The sequence below is a fragment of the Diuraphis noxia genome, unplaced genomic scaffold (genome assembly GCF_037042655.1).
Source record: "Diuraphis noxia isolate RWA-SAM2 unplaced genomic scaffold, SU_Dnox_SAM2 contig0003, whole genome shotgun sequence".
In the NCBI taxonomy this organism is placed as follows: domain Eukaryota; kingdom Metazoa; phylum Arthropoda; class Insecta; order Hemiptera; family Aphididae; genus Diuraphis; species Diuraphis noxia.
The window spans coordinates 35,087,223-35,101,731 of NW_028301713.1; the positions used below are offsets into that span (position 1 = coordinate 35,087,223).

At 24.4% G+C, this 14,509-nt stretch overlaps 1 protein-coding gene across 1 annotated transcript; it reads left to right on the plus strand.

Annotated features, from left to right (window-relative positions):
• Positions 1 to 3,006: 3,006 nt before the first annotated feature.
• On the plus strand, positions 3,007 to 14,264 carry AstCC (Allatostatin double C). The gene is made up of 4 exons (XM_089222961.1): positions 3,007 to 3,164; positions 7,636 to 7,842; positions 9,822 to 9,971; positions 14,095 to 14,264. Exons 2-4 carry the CDS (start codon positions 7,663 to 7,665, stop codon positions 14,173 to 14,175), a joined length of 411 nt encoding a protein of 136 aa, XP_089079087.1. The 5' UTR covers positions 3,007 to 3,164; positions 7,636 to 7,662; the 3' UTR covers positions 14,176 to 14,264.
• The last annotated feature ends 245 nt before the right edge of the window (positions 14,265 to 14,509 follow it).

Below are 14,509 nucleotides of genomic sequence, written 5' to 3' on the forward strand. Positions count from 1 at the left end.
AATTAGTTTATATAATCCATTTAAGTTATACAATGGAAGTAGGAACTTATCTATACTATGAATTTTTTCATAGTTTGCAAGCTATATGGAATATCTCTAACAAAATTCATTTTTAAAACGCCTTTTATAAAAGATTTTGACTACCAAAATACAGCTTTACGAATTATAATTTTTAACTACGATACGATAATATCTAATATTATACTTTTACAGTTTTACAAGAACTTTACGTTCATTTCGAAACAAAATATCATGCAAATGTACAATTTATTACGAAAGTTAACAATGATTATATTTTATGGTAGCGGTACCTGATGAAATACATTTGTACTGTAATTATTTCAGATGAACTCCATAATCATTAAACATTATTGTTTTTAGAGTAATAACAAAATCAGCGAAACTAAAGAATCTTGAAGTATATATAGATATAAAAGCTAAAAGCCCACCGGGATGCCAAACAAATATACCAACAACCCCTCTTTTCAGTTTGTATCATACATATACCTACATAGAGTGAGAGAGAGAGAGAGAGAGAGATTTTTATTTTTATTCTTTAATTACTATGAAATTATTTTAGAATATGGTTTTTTTTTTTTTAAACGTAATAATATATATCCCTATTTTCGTATTTTACTGTTATCAAATGGATGCATTAATAACATACAAATAGAAACTCATAAATTGGTATATATATATAATGAATTTCAAACAACAATATTTTTTTTAAATTGACGAGATTTTTACTTTTTTCTCAGACAAAAATAACCACGTAAATAGTATTTTATTTGCACATAAAAACCATATTGGTAAAAATATTTTCTAGATAAATACTACTGCTCTCATATCGCTTCAAATTTCAAGTCATCAGACATAAATGACTTAGGTCATCGCCAATAAAATAAATTATACATTTTTTATATACGTAATTTATTATTTTCGATTACGTCAATATTACCCGTACACTACATTACTACAATATCATTGATTTAAGTATTTTTTAGGAAGTGTCACTACTGGATGGCTTCTTCCAACAACTCATTCATTTCACTGTAAATTAGCCCATATTCTTATGGTTCCTCAGGGCATAGGGTACAGATTTTATATTTCTTATAAAAATAAAAATAAATGTTCATTTTCAATAATTAATTAACTATTCAAAGTAATACAATTATAATGATCGTAGGACAATTTGATGTATTTGAAATCATTGATGTCAATCAGAGTGATATAAAATAAATAGCCCATTATCAAACCATTAACTATAAAGTGGCGTAATTCCTAGCTATAGGCTCCCTAGGTATTAATTTTATAAATTATATTGATTTTAGGGTTATTTGTATCCAATAGAATAATGTATAAATTGCACCTAATTTCTACACATTATATTATTATGATTGATATAATGATATTAATTGCCTAATCGTTTTATGTTTATTATTCTATTAAATATATATTACATTTATAAACATAAAAATTTTTAAGAAATGTATTACTTATCATATAAATATCAAAAAGATACTACAGGAACTTTTTTAAGTCTAATATTGTTTTTGTTTGTATATGTTATATAACTATATATGTATACATGTCGTATACTGTCTTTCGAATGGTACTTTAAAAAAAATGACAATTAATAATTTACAATATTAAAATATCTATTTTTTATTTAAAACAAAAATTTTTTTGTGTGTGTACACTAAACTGGTTGACGCATACAATACATATACATATATATCATGTATATTTATTTTTAAGTACAAAAAAGTGGCTATAAATTATAATGTTATATATTACAATGTTATGTACAAAATTTGTTTGAAAAAGAAATGCATATCTATCTACTCAGGAAGATTTAAAAGAACCCCACATTAAACTTATAGTATTTTTACAGATCTCACTTTAAATAATATATATTAAATATATTTACATATTCAATAGAAGCAGTTTCATTCAGAAGTCGAGGGGTAGAAAAAAATATATAAATATTTCATTATTGGAAACGGAATTTAAAAATCAATGAAATTAATAGTCATTATTGAAGTAAAAATATTATATTTACTGTAGGTATACCTATATTGTTAAGTGTTATGTTGTTTAACTCTTTAATACTTTTCGTGCACTTATGTCATATATTCAATTTGAGTCTAATTTAATTTTCAATATATAAATTATATTAAACAAATACCTATTTATTATTTCATATTTTCATTTATTGGTGTTAAATTTATGATGCATAATTTCACTAATATTGATGATCTAATAAAATATAAATGAAATTCTTCGTTGAATAGTTATACTGAAATACTATTAAATTACAACACATATAAACACTAAATATGTAATCTTAACTACAACTATTTACAGTTGTTGTTATAATATATGCATTCAAATAAATACGAATACTAATAATAATATCGACTATATATATTATTATGGACCATGATTATATTATGTAGTATTGTATAATGGCTAAACTTTTCGACACAAATATCGATTATACTACAAATTTAGTTGAAAAAAACTAAAATTAACAATAAATTAGTCAAATTTAAATTATTTCGAACAATTTAAGACCATTATTATGCATAGGCAATAGTGTAATACACAGGAATTTATAATTTATTTGAAATGAATAAATAAAATGAGTTATAAAAATATATTAATAATAAATTGGTTGCAAATCAATGATAATGAACTGAATGTTTAATGTCAACAGTGCCTTAATTAACACATTTTGTGGTTATATTTCTTTTTTATTTGAAAACTGTTATATTATTAATGTGGTGGTATACCGATAGTACCCACCACTTTAACATAGCACTTTAATGCATTAAAAATTGGGCATAAAAAAAAAAAAAAAACAATTACATAATTTTTTTTAAACAAGAAGTTGCCAAAACTATAGTCAGTTGTTCGTTTTACGATTAAACTGTTATGGGGCTATGATGAGGCAAATATAAGGAGGGCGTTTAAATAGTTGACGTAAGTAGGTGGCGCCGCAACTTGGATCCTGAAGAATCACTTGTTTATAGTCTCGTGTGTTGGTGAGTTTTGCGGCTTTCGAATCATTGCACTACAAACGAATATTTATCCAACAACCGATCATACATTTTCCAGTTGCACACCAATGCAGTTGTATAAATTCATTACTATTCGACAAGGTTAGTATACATCGACATATAAACGTTTTTAATAAATGTATTAACAAAGTATAGTCTATTTCTATACAATATTAATCTATATTCCTTAGTAGTGTTTACGTTCATATACTACAATTAAAATGATTTCAAATATATATAGTATATTTTATGCATTGATAGTTGATACCAATCATCATGCTTGTTCGTATTAATAATACGGTATTATTAAGTATTTATAACCATTTTAAGAAAATTTAATTATAAATTAATAATATGCATAAGTTTTTAATTCAAATTGAAATAATATGTTCGTATTAATATTTAACACATACAGACACAGTTACAAATTAAACTCTGAAAGTATTCAAGAAAAATTTTTTTTTTTAATAATACATTTAATACGAGTACGTCAGAAATATTGCTCAAGATTTAAAGTATCCACAATTATATTAAATTAATTGTTTTGTATAGTATACAAATTATTTTTAATTCATTTTTTTATTCATAGTTTTATGTATGTATTATTGTCATACAAATCATTATTATTAGGTATAATATCTATTGACTATAATAATATCAATTAATATACCTATATTGGTAATATAGTTTCAAAAATTCATTTACTGAAAATATATTTGACATTTATTAAATTTCAAATACGCATGTACCTACTCAAAAATAACACGATTTCAAGTATGTTTTTTCGAGTGGTGAAGTGGAACTATTTACTAAGAGTAATGCATTTTAATAGTAGATACAAGTAAAAACATCGAGGAAACTCTTAAAGTACTTATAAAACCAATATATCTTAAGTATATTTTCATTTTTATTAATGTAAAATACTAAAATTATACATCATAATATTTCAAATTATTGTATTATAAAAAATGTATCGGTATACTTATTATACAGCCATACACAATTCGATTTTGTTTTTGAAACATGAATATAATATTTTAAATATTATAATGAAGAACGTTTAAAGAAAAAAAAGTACATCAACGGGTGGACCTATGTCAAAATAAAAATGGTTGAATTAACATTAACCACGTTTCTCATTACTTAAATTAATAACAAATAAGTACCTGCCCGATCTTCATAGCTAAGGGTAATAAAACTCCATTTTACAAGATAAAATTAATATTAAAATGAATTTTATTTCAACAAAAACTATCTATACATTTATATTCAATTTCTATGCTGTTCATTTTAGTTTTTAAAGGTTATGACGATGTCTAGGTATAGATAAAATAGTTAACATGAATAAAATGCATCATCTCAACAAACAATAGTCAATTTATAACATTTTCATTTGTATGATTTAAACTCCTATAAAATAGGTATCAATTAATTCGAAAATATTAAACAGTAATTTTGTTTTCCATTAACACGAAATATTATACCCTCTGCGATGACATAGGCCATTGGGTTAAAATTTAAGTTAAATTGGGTTGTATTTACATTGAATTAATTTATATTGTTATTAAACTGTAAAATATTCACAAATTACAATTGCGATTATGTATATATAGCACAAATATATGTTTAATATATATTATTTTTATACACAATAATGATCTATGGATAACTAATAATTTATTAATGAATAAATAATGTATACAATGACATGTGTATCAAAGGAAGTAATATGTTGTTACATTGTAATTCTATGTGTCCCAACTAACATTTTTGTATGTACTTACTTTTATATAGGTACCTAATGTGTTTATTATGTTACCTTGATAATTTTAATGTTGTTCTAATAATATTATCGTTATACTTGATAGAAAAAAATATTTTTGTTTTTGACTACTTATTACCTTCTTTTGTACACAGTTTTCAAAAATGTATTTGAAAAAAACATACAGGTACTGACTAGTTCACTAATAAAATGTTATTATAATTATTATCTACTGATTATTTTATTTTATATACCTTCGTTAGTTTTGTTTATGAAACTTCGATAATCTACTTTTTTTTTGTAACTTTAAAACAATCGATAATCTAATTAGATTATTAACCACAATATTGTGTTAATATCATAACACTTATAATAGCGCTTATTTTTTGTTATTTATTATTATTATTATTAATTGTTATAATTATTTTTAATTTATATTGTTTTTACATTTTTTTTTTTTTTTTTTTGTTATTTATAGGTTTATATAAGTATCAGGTATGCACAGAGAAGATAATACTCGTTGTTTTACTATTCATATATTATTATGTATTTATATAATTTGTAAAACAAAATTCATCCGAGTACTGTCTTGAATGCTATAATTAGGCGAGTATATACAATTCATACACAAATTTTCAACAAAATATAGAAAATAGCCCCGAGTGAAGTTTACAATGTAAACGCGCTAAATATTAATACATATTATTGAAACATCTACAATAATATAGAATATATTATATATATTTTATACTTTTTATGCTATGACTTAAATTTATATGATAGGTTTGGTTAATTATCAATTGTTGTGTAGTGTTAATATTGCATGCCATCTGTACTACATATCTAATGTACTTTTATTATTCAAGACATTAGATAATCCGCTAAGCGGCGCTAACTATAAACTACAGAGCGCTATTTTTTGATAGAATAGTAATTGTTGATACATTTTTAAGCCCCTTCAGATCTTGCAACTATCCGATACCTAGTCGAAAGACCTATCGAAAGACAGATATTGAACATATAACAGTATCCAACATTTCCAGGATCAAACTATTCGTATTATCATAACCAAGATCCCATTACATACGTTAAATAATATCCAACAATTGAAAATCTACAACGTATACATACATATATATATATATATATATATAGGAATACCTATACATTTTATTTATTAGTGGTTCACCACTAAAACGGACGAGACGAAGCTTTTAATATTTGAAAGAAAGGTCCTCAGAAGAATATATATGGTCCCATATATAATACGGAAACAGGGGAATACGAAAGGAGAACAAATGCAAATATCGAAAGAATCTTTAATGGACCAAATATCCAAAAATATCTTGTCTCAAAGAGACTGGAATGGGCTGGTCACATATGGCGAGATAAGGACAGCCAAATGAAACAAGTTGTGATATAAAAACCAAATAAAACACACCCCAGAAGAAGACCACGTCAGTGTTGGATAGATCGGGTAAAGAAAGACCTAATGCAAGTGATGAAACTGCAATAATTGAGGATGCAGACAACAGAGACCGATGGAGAGGCTTAGTAGAAGCAGCGAAGGGCCTTAATGGCCTGTAGAAGCTAAAAAAAAATAATACATTTTAGTGTTGTCAGAATGTAACTCATAACCTGCTATTAAACTACAATAAATAAAATACCAACTATAGGAAATAATTGTAGAGTTAACAATGACATTTTATTCAACAGTAAAAAGTGAAATCGTTTTAGACGCTAAGAAAATAAGAGAAGCTATCGGATTAAATTATTTTCGAAGTTTTAAACCAGTCAGCTACTATTACATTTCTCATAAAAAAATCTCTTTCAAAAAGCTTTGCTTAGAGACGTTTATGGATTATAATTTATAAGCGTAAGATTATACCTACAAATCCCTTACACATCAGGTCAATTCTCTAAATGTAATTTTCAAACAGGCATCAGTTCGAATTTTAAAGTTCTTATTGCGTGTAAAATACCTCGAACTTTGTCTATATTTAATATTTATTCGGTAGTATTTTCAATTTTGTGCATCATATAAAAACATTATCATTTATTCCTTATAATTAATATTTATTATAATGATAATAATAATAATAATAATTTAAAACGAAGAAATAGATAGTTTTCATTAATACTTAATAAATAATGATCATGGGTGCTTAAAAAAAAAATTAATTTCTATCAAATACAATATTTTAAAATACCTATGTATAATAATTTAGAAATTGTTTCATATATAAGCTTAACTCATTTAGCTACATAATAAGTATCTAAATTGAAAGAGATTAATGTTATACTTATTTCTGTGTACAAGTTAAATTTTCAACCGATTAAGTACCGATATTTATATAAATTAATATGTAATAACTAGTTAAAATAAAAAAAATGTGTAAAAAGAGTGTTTAAAAATCCAAAAATATGATTTCTTTAAATCCCTAAGATAGATGTATCAACCATTGGTGTATTTTATAGTCGTGTCGTATTAGATTTTTTCTTAATTTATTACTACTTTCTAGGCACAATCTATATACTGCACGCTTATTCTTGTTGCATAAACGATCACTAAACATTTATAATGAATCAATAGATGGCTATGATGATCTCTATAACATAATTTAGTGGTCAATTCAATTTTTCATGCCACCCGACTTAACGTTTTTATTTAAAATTGTTGACATAACATACTTTTCATTACTAAAGGAAAATATAGGCCATATATATATATATTACGGTTACACGGAATTTGTCAAATTCTGATAGGTTTAGGTACATTAAATAATATATTGTTTTTACATTGACTTTCAGGTGGATTTTAATAAAATAATCATCAGTATGGTTCTTTGGAATAAAATAGTTTTATTTTTGATATCGCTGTGTATGGTCGCATTGTGTGATTCGACATTTCAAAAACCATTGGACCCCTTCACATTACTCAGATACGACAAACGGACGCCCGAGGACCAGCCGCCGAACAACGAAAAGAATGTATCGGTCGAATTCGACGAATATCCGGTCGGTACACTATAATATAATCGTTACCATAATTTACCAAATGTCCAAATAGTTTAAAATTGTCCACTAATTGACCATATTATAGTTAGGTGGTTATTAAATTTTGTAGTCATTATTAGTTACTATAGTAAAATCGTTTTGCCAGAACAATGTTATTTAATTTGGTGAATAACAAGACAATGGACCACACGGCCTACACGAAGTACGATAAAATAGTAGCCCAATCTTACCTAACCTTTTATACTAAGGCACCTATCTATACATTATGTACTTAGTTCTTGATATATATATATATATATTATATTTAAATATATTTTGTATGTTATTATCGTGTTACAATGATAAAAATATACCAACCTTAGGTTTGTCGTATGCATAATGTACCTATATTACTATGCATGTATGATAATATAATATACGTAACGTTGTAGGTACATTTATTTATGGCCGTGATTTAAATTTTTAAACGAAATAAACTCTGGTCAATAAAACGTTTCACACATAAATATAATAAATACGTCGACGTCGTGGTCATTTTAAATGAAATGTCGCCTTGCAGTTTTATTGCCGATGCTCGTCTTGATGACGACATTAGAATTTAGAACTGCAATATCGTTGTCTGTTCACTATTTGTATAAGGGTAGACGCGTCGACGTAAGGCTGGCGTGCGAAAACAAATAATGATTAATAATAACAAATAACAATCATGATTGTTATATAATTATAATTTTAATAATAATTATTATTATTATAGATAAAAGACATAGGTCGCATGGAGTTTTTGATCTTCATGCCCGAAAAACCGTGGGTATAGGACATAATATTATATAATAGGTACCTATATTCTATCTAATAATTTATATATATAAGCATATAGGCTGGATGTGAAAATATGTATTATTCCCGGTTTCATTATATTATAACATAATATTCTATACTTATGTGTCTATGTGTTTTATATTAAATATTATTATTATATGATATTTACCTGAACTAAATGTTGTAAATCTATTGTCAAAAGTCGATATTAAATAGTATACATTAGTATATACAACCATATAGGTAATGTCTACATGCACTGATTGTATGCGTAAGTCGAGACGACTACCACTTAAAGTAATCGCTGATTTCATATGAATTATTCAAATTGAACTGGTCGAGTATATAGGCGCTAACCTTATTGAAAATAGTGTGATTTGGCATCCTTTGTACAAAACTGTTATTTAAATGAATTGCTAATAGACAATTCGATGAGGTGTATTATAATTTTTACAAATAAATCATATTAATATAATGGAATGTATCTGTTCTATATACTATATTATATCAGTGCCTAAAAGCGACCAGCCTCCTCCCTCACATCGCCAACACTGAAAATGTCTCAAAAATTATATTATTTTTCATGTCATATGGTACCATATCATACTTCCTTTTATGTATACTAATATATATATTACATAATTATTAAAACAATTGACAAACTAACTCTAAAAAACTGAATAATCATTAAAATAACCAAGCGTTTTTTCAGGAAAAAATATATACTTATATACTTTCAAATTTCGTTATACACGCTGAACTTTGGATACTACAAACCTGTTGTAGTATAGTTTATACTTCCAGACCATGCTTTTAGAACTTTGACATATTGATATTCAATATGTGCAAATTGAATTTGCTTTATACTGCTCTCCTCTATGTTTAAAATAAATAATGCAGATTTTATTCATTTACTATACGATCAAACATCAACATAATATTATGTTGAGGTACTCTACGGTTGATGTCAACACTATTAACCTAATACCATTTACGAATATGAAACAAAAATCTTCTATTGTCGAGATTTTGCAATAATATATTGCACTTACCTTTAGTGAAATAATTTTAACATTAGTCCGTGCGTTATTAAATAGGCACCTACAGTTCATTATAATTTTCAATTTATTTTTAAACAATAATATGTGGTTATTATACAGGTGGTTGTGCCTAAAAGGACAGCACTATTGCTAGATAGACTAATGGTGGCATTACAAAAAGCGGTAGACGGAAATAATTCTGGAAATATGAAAGGATACTACCCAGAACGATCAATTCCAATTAGCGGAGTCCCTAGACCAATCCCAGGAGTAAGTAACTTCACTAGTTTAATATTATTATTTATTGATAATATTAATATCATAACGAATTTTAACTATTCCTAATCGTTTCATAAGATTGCAGTTATTTTATATTTATCTATACCAAAATTAACGTTACTTGTTGTTTATCTTAATATTTTGAATCCCGTCATTTAATAATTTTGTCATACATTTTAACATAGCCTTTTCTACTTATTATAAATCTATTTTAATTGTTTTTTAATTTTTGTATACTCTTCAATAAGTAATGCTCCTCACTCATTAAACATATTTGTTTGGAGCTCATAACAACTATAAATTCCAATGACATATCTATAAATATTGGTTTTGTTAAAATGTTATAAACTATTATAATAATATTGACACTATATTATATGAGTATTAATTTAAGTATTAATATAATTTTTTAAATTCTAATTAAGTTTTTGATGCTGCTCAAAATATAACTTCATAGGTTTTAATGTTTATAAAGAAAATCAGGCCTACTATCAAATTTTATAATTAGGTAATATTTATTGAATATAATATTAAACATATATGAATATATATATACAAATATAATACACCCATTTTTTCTCTAATAATATATTTATTCAAAATTATTGAATTTGTTTGTAACGATAAAATCTTTTGGATTTTCAAATGAGAACTCCCACCCCCTTTATTAGTGTAAATTATGTAGTGGATAATATTTTGAACACTTTGATGTATCTAATTCAAAATTCGAATGAGTAGTTTCTTAGTTATTAAAATGTTTTACCTTGGAGGATAGTCCTTAAAAATGACTTTTTATAACGTTATAAAATAAACGTAATATTGGAACTAGTATTTATAATACTTGGTTCATTTTTATAAATTATTTAAATTGATAGATGAGTATTAATGACATTTTAAAATCACCGAAGTCCCCATACCAGTTATCCATGGATCTTTTATCATTAAAACACGAGAGCACAAAGTAAAATAACTTAAAAACTACTCGTACAAATTTTGATGCTATACGTTAAATTTTTCTGAAAAATCCGCTGAATAATTTACAATTGAAAATTGGAGTTCTCATACGAAAATCAGATTTTTATATCTCCAAAAGATGACACTCCATAGTTAATATAAAAAACTTTAAGAATTTTAAAATTTGGTCTTTAAGTATCTACCTACCTACTTAAAAAATTCCAAAAATCAGATTTTGAATAACAGTATTATTGAAAAAATATATGAGGGTAAGCATGCTAGGTAAATCACCTTGTATGTTTATTGTTTATGTGGGTACCTATCCAGCTACAAGTTTCTAATTACATTTTTAATAGAGGTACAATTTTTGAATTCAGAAACACAAAAAGTTAAAAGCAAATAAAATCCAATTAAACTATTAAAATATAAATAATAAATATATATAATGATCGATGTTATAAATAAATTAACTTGAGTATTAATTACTTTTAGCTTCATTGAGTTCATTTAATTTCTATTAAGATATTGAATTGTAGAGTTGTAATTATTATCTGGTATCAATTTCATCAGAAACCTAATATTTTCAATGAATTGTATATTTTAAAAATGTATTAAGGTAAATTTAACAAAATGTATTTTAATTTTTAAGGCAAAATATTTATTAATTGTTTAATGAAAAATAATCTTATTCTAAACAACTACTTAAACAGACTTTAGTTTATTAAATGTGAGATAGAAAATATAGTTTAAACCATACTAAACAATTTTTTTTCATACGGCACATTAGATAAGTAATATATAATATATATATATATTAGTACCTAATACCTAAACACAGAATTTTTTTATTTTAGAATTTAATGAAATTGACTTTTACAATAACTATGGTTATAAATGTTATAATATTTTTAACTTTTTAATGATAATTAAGTATTACACCAGCAATTTAAATTTATTATCAATCATATATAAATATATTAATTAGAATAGCTGTTGTCGTATACTCGTATGGCATAAAATGTAATAAAGGTAAAACGAAACGAAACACCTTCGTTGGTAATCTGAAGCAATTTTCTACAGTAATTGTAAAAAACCAATAAAAAAAAATTTTAATTCAATAAAGATAAAAATTAAGTCATGCAATGTATAACCATACATAATACATATATTTTTTTCTTGGTACAGATTCAACTACTGATTAGCTTAAAACAAAATAAATATTTATTATTTATTTAATTCGCATCATCAAATAATGTTTATAATAAATTAATATTACCTAAATATACATAAACACAATTGTTTTCTTTAATAATATATAATATATTATTATATTAATTTAACATAAATCTAAAATAAAATAAGTATATAAATATGAGTGATATTAATGTTTTAAATAATAAAAATGAATTTGAAAAACTTACGGTGAATTTAGTTACCTATAATATTATGTGCGATGTCCCTATTAAAAACTTTTCGCAATTCATGGTCTAAATAATAAAATTATTTTAATATATTATTTTTTTTATTAAAACTACATAACAAATGTTACATTATCTGCTTTTCTATTTTTATGAAAGTAATCGAAAAATAAGCAATCATCGTGTTTATTTTTCCACATGTCTCAAATAATGGTAATTTAATCAAAAACATAGTCTTCAACAATTGCAAAATAAACTTCTTTATGAATTCAAATCTTTTCAAAAACATTACCGCAATACCGCCTAATCTATTGACTTTTGTTTTGATAAGGCGGTATTGTGGTAATGTATTTTTTGTGTAAAAAATAACCTAAACTGCACTATGTAAAGCAAAACATACCAATAAACTGTTGTTTAGACATATTAGACGGTGTTAGCTTCTCTGGAAGAAATTCCGCAAATATTTAAACGAAAGACATTTGGTTTTTAATGTTGCCCAGTTGCCCTACACGTTAAATATAACAAATATTTTACGTTATGAACTTATAAATGTATTCGTATCATTTATGTCTCTATATTAGATATTATATGGTAATTCACAATTTTAAATTATTAGTGATATTACAATAATTACTAGATCTAACTGACGCCTATTAAATTTGATATAATATCAAAGTATCTAACTATTTACTAACTATTACTTACTAAAATATTCAGTATCGTGGAATATATTTAAAATGTATTATTATTTATTCTGAATTCTGAACCCTATATTTCACGATAAACCTGCGTTTCTTGTATTATTTAAACTTTAAACTGTTCGAATTTGATCAATATTTAATCAAGATAAAGTGGAGATTTATATCGATTATATTTTGAATGATAAAACAAAATAATATCAATAAAATATATATTTTATTATTTTGCTAAAAAAATGGGTGTCCTTGATAGTAAACTTTAAATATATATATATATATATATATATATATATATATATATATATATTATAATTAATCAATTTATATGAAACATTTTTTGAAAATTTTTTCATGGTATATGTGTTCTAAGATAAGACAGTTGTTAAAAATAACCAATGCATCAAAATGTATAGCAACTGAAAATCCAATATGATAATATAATTTAATAAATGATAAATAATAATTAAATGTTATATTGGATGCATATAAATATAATAAACAGCTTTTATGAATTACATAAACCTATAGTAGAAATACTGAGTGAAATCGTATTCGTAATAACTAATATCTATTGCATTTGGCGAGCTTATACGGGTTTTGCAGTAAAAAATGTAGGATACAATTTACTACAGTCTACCTACTGTACTAAAAATTACAATAAAATGTATTTATCTAAAAAGTAAAAATAAACTTTTATACAGGTAAAAACTAAAAAAAATAAATTACTGTAGCAACATTGCATTATTTTTATACAATTTTATGATGTAATATTTTAAAGCAATATGCAATAAATTATATTATCTTCAACTATATATCTTGTATATTAAATCCACTCATGAAACCCTGTATACGAAATAAAACCCTGTCCCTCGTTGTGTAAAATTAATCTCATTAATTATTTATATTTTATAGTAAATAGTTTTATTTATATTAAGCATTAGCTAAATTTAATTTTTTTTTTCATTTAAGAGTACCTAATTGTAAATATTACAAAAAAAATATTGTATAACGAAGTGTACACTTTTTAATTATATTTAATTCCAGATGGAACTTCAGAGACGAAATCAACAAAAAGGACGACTATACTGGAGGTGTTATTTCAACGCAGTGTCCTGTTTTAAATAGAAGAAATAAAATCTGTAAACTATTAATATATATTTTTTTTTTTATCATAATCAATGTCAGTTGAGAATATTATATCACCCTCATCTTCATATGCTTGTTTTTTCATCTATTATAATAGGTATATTGCCGTACTGAAAATAATATTTCGGTACTGAAATTAAATATAATATACTCATGATTAAATATATTCATTAATTACAATAAATTGATAATGATATAATCTGTAAAACGTTTGTGTTGGTTGAGAAATTAAATTAAAATGCATTAAGTTATGTGAATATGAGTATTAAAATTACCATTTATATATTATATAACTATTTTATGCCTTATATTT